The sequence below is a fragment of the Sander lucioperca genome, chromosome 7 (assembly GCF_008315115.2).
Source record: "Sander lucioperca isolate FBNREF2018 chromosome 7, SLUC_FBN_1.2, whole genome shotgun sequence".
Classification (NCBI taxonomy): domain Eukaryota; kingdom Metazoa; phylum Chordata; class Actinopteri; order Perciformes; family Percidae; genus Sander; species Sander lucioperca.
The window spans coordinates 20729874-20733276 of NC_050179.1; the positions used below are offsets into that span (position 1 = coordinate 20729874).

General features: G+C 42.2%; 1 protein-coding gene across 1 annotated transcript in view; it reads right to left on the reverse strand.

Moving 5' to 3' along the window:
* Positions 1-1897: 1897 nt before the first annotated feature.
* LOC116055805 (M-phase phosphoprotein 6-like) overlaps positions 1898-3403 on the reverse strand; it is a 6664-nt gene continuing 5158 nt past the window's right edge. The window contains exon 6 of the mRNA XM_031307848.2: positions 1898-2447. Within this exon, the coding sequence (XP_031163708.1) occupies positions 2309-2447 (139 nt within the window). The 3' untranslated portion in view covers positions 1898-2308. The remainder of the gene's footprint in view (positions 2448-3403) is intronic.

Below are 3403 nucleotides of genomic sequence, written 5' to 3' on the forward strand. Positions count from 1 at the left end.
CAATACGCCCCCAGCGGACGTCGTACTACACCGTTGAAAAGCTTCGGAAGCGACTCACGTCACTAGCTGAGACGAGGGGGCTAGGGGGCTAACCATTAGCATGCTAGCTCATTCTCAATGGCAAAACACTGCTACAACACACACTAGTTCACCATAATCTCCAAAAGAACTACTTCCATGTCCCTGTTCTGCAGGTATTCACACAAAGTTGGAAGTGTGCCCTCGTTTAGAAGAAGTCTCCCGGCTAATCCTGCCTTTTACTACTGAAGTTGGAGAAACAGCTAGCTAGCTCATGTAGTCCTTACCTAGCTACTGATCATGTGGTCTTACCTAGCTACCGAACATGTGGTCTTACCTAGCTACCGAGCATGTGATCTTACCTAGCTACTGATCATGTGATCTTACCTAGCTACTGAGCATGTGATCTTACCTAGCTACTGATCATGTGGTCTTACCTAGCTACCGAACATGTGGTCTTACCTAGCTACCGAGCATGTGATCTTACCTAGCTACTGAGCATGTGATCTTACCTAGCTACCGAGCATGTGATCTTACCTAGCTACTGATCGTGTGATCTTACCTAGCTACTGAGCATGTGATCTTACCTAGCTACTGAGCATGTGATCTTACCTAGCTACCGAGCATGTGATCTTACCTAGCTACTGATCGTGTGATCTTACCTAGCTACTGATCATGTGATCTTACCTAGCTACCGAGCATGTGATCTTACCTAGCTACCGAGAATGTGATTTTACCTAGCTACTGATCGTGTGATCTTACCTAGCTACCGAGCATGTGATCTTACCTAGCTACTGAGCATGTGCGACTGCCAACAAAGATGTTCCAGCAGTGAGAGGTCTCACTCTGTAGCTAAAACAGAGACCTGAACACAGGGTGAAAAGAGGAGCTGCAGCAATGTGCAGTACAACTAAAATACAGAATTAAACCATGTAAACCTGTTCTGATACAACCTCTAAATACAATTATGAACCTGAAAATGAGCCTAATATGAGCTCTTCAATTAGGACTATCAGCTCCACACAACTCTCTCTGGATCTCTCAGGATGAATATGTTGAGAAGATCGGCGCGTCAGGAGACTGAAGATAATGACCTCTTCTGCAGACTCCGCCATGTTTTTTAATCCTCTGTGTCTCCATGGTTACTAGCAGCTGTGTGGAGGAGGGGGAGAGGGGGGAGGCTCGTATCACGTTGACGTGCCGACAGTGTTGTTGTCATTACTTAGAATTCCTCCTGGGGGAGACAGAAACTCCGTACTCCAGCTTTAAAAGCTGTCTCTGACCCTTCACCCTCCTGCTGTCTTCCTGTCCACCACTTGTTGTCCTCCAACTAAATTAACTCCGTCTGTTCTGCCTTTTTATAAAGCATAAAGTATAGAATCACCCAATTCTTTTGTGGACCTAGCCAACTTATTACAATAGTTTTACACTTAATATTTTTAATTCATGGCCAATTAACCCCATTTACTGTACATGAAATTATACCTTATTCTGGAGTAAAATAGGCAGAAATGATGAATTATTTTCACTCTAGTGAAGCTCAGATGAATATATGTTGATGTTTAGTCAGGAAACTGTTCTGAAACCATGTTATTATTTTGAATGGCAGAACATATTTCTGATAAAGAAACTTTGAAAACGGGTCAAGTGATTTGACCCTTCATTTCTCCACCTTTATTCAACGTTTTTAAAGATTATTTAAAGCTCTTTTGCCAACACCTTTAACATGTTTTCGGTGTTTTTGTCGAAGCCTTTCTTGACACGTTGTTGCCTTTTACTCAGCGTTTCAAACCTCTTTTCAGTGCTTTTATCAGAGTCTTTTGATGCTTCTGAAGCGTGTTGGACCCTTTCTGTGACGGTTAAAGAAATCACACCTGGATCCACTGAGCTGTGTATTTAATGACACGTCATCCTGCAGCAGACTGTAAAACGCTGAGTCATCCTGCAGCACAGACTAAAAACGCTGAGTCATCCTGCAGCACAGACTGTAAAAACGCTGAGTCATCCTGCAGCACAGACTGTAAAACGCTGAGTCATCCTGTAGCACAGACTGTAAAAACGCTGAGTCATCCTGCAGCACAGACTGTAAAAACGCTGAGTCATCCTGCAGCACAGACTGTAAAAACGCTGAGTCATCCTGCAGCACAGACTGTAAAAACGCTGAGTCATGCTGCAGCACAGACTGTAAAAGCGCTGAGTCATGTCAAAGATACACCTCTCTATAAAACAGGATGTATAACATCCAAGCAGCCTTAAAACCCTCTAAAAACCATCCAATGAGCAGAGTCCTTCAGTCCTGCGGCTTCAGGAACTTCCTCTTCGTGGTCGTTTCCACGGCGTTGTGGTTCACGTCTTCTTCTTCTTCTGGCGCCGCTCTCTCGCGCTTCTTCGCAAACTTCTTCTTCATGCTTTCCACCAAACTCTCGTACCTGAAGAAGAAGAAGAAGAGATGTAGAGTCAGGGAGTTTCCTCCGACACATTATTATGATCATAAATTCTATCAATTATTATATTATTATATTAATATAACAGACTAATGTTCTATCAGGTTATTATAATTATTATAATAATATAACCATCAGACTAATGTTCTATCAGATTATTATTATAATTATTATAATAATATAACCATCAGACTAATGTTCTATCAGATTATTATTATAATTATTATAATATAACCATCAGACTAATGTGATCTGATCTGGAGGAACTGAGTTCTTCACGGTTTTATTTTCCAACATTTGACAGATTTTAGTCATTTTATTGGCTGCTTTTGTTGTTGTTTACGTTTTTAAATTTTAGTGTCTGTCAGATAATTATTATAATATAACCATCAGACTATCAGAGATCAGGTCAGAGCTCCATGCTTCGGATCTTTTCTTTTACTGGTTTATGGTTTTGATGCTCGGTTTGTTTTGAGACAGTTTGACATGTTTTTGGATGCTTTGAAATAAATAAAGTTTTATCAAAAGATTTTTTAAATGATTACATTTGTTGAGGGGCCAGTAAAACTAGACTTTGGGCTGCTTGTACCCTGGTGGTTGAGGGGCCAGTAAAACTAGACTTTGGACTGCTTGTACCCTGGTGGTTGAGGGGCCAGTAAAACTAGACTTTGGGCTGCTTGTACCCTGGTGGTTGAGGGGCCAGTAAAACTAGACTTTGGGCTGCTTGTACCCTGGTGGTTGAGGGGCCAGTAAAACTAGACTTTGGGCTGCTTGTACCCTGGTGGTTTAGGGGCCAGTAAAACTAGACTTTGGGCTGCTTGTACCCTGGTGGTTGAGGGGCCAGTAAAACTAGACTTTGGGCTGCTTGTACCCTGGTGTTTGAGGGGCCAGTAAAACTAGACTTTGGGCTGCTTGTACCCTGGTGGTTGAGGGGCCAGTAA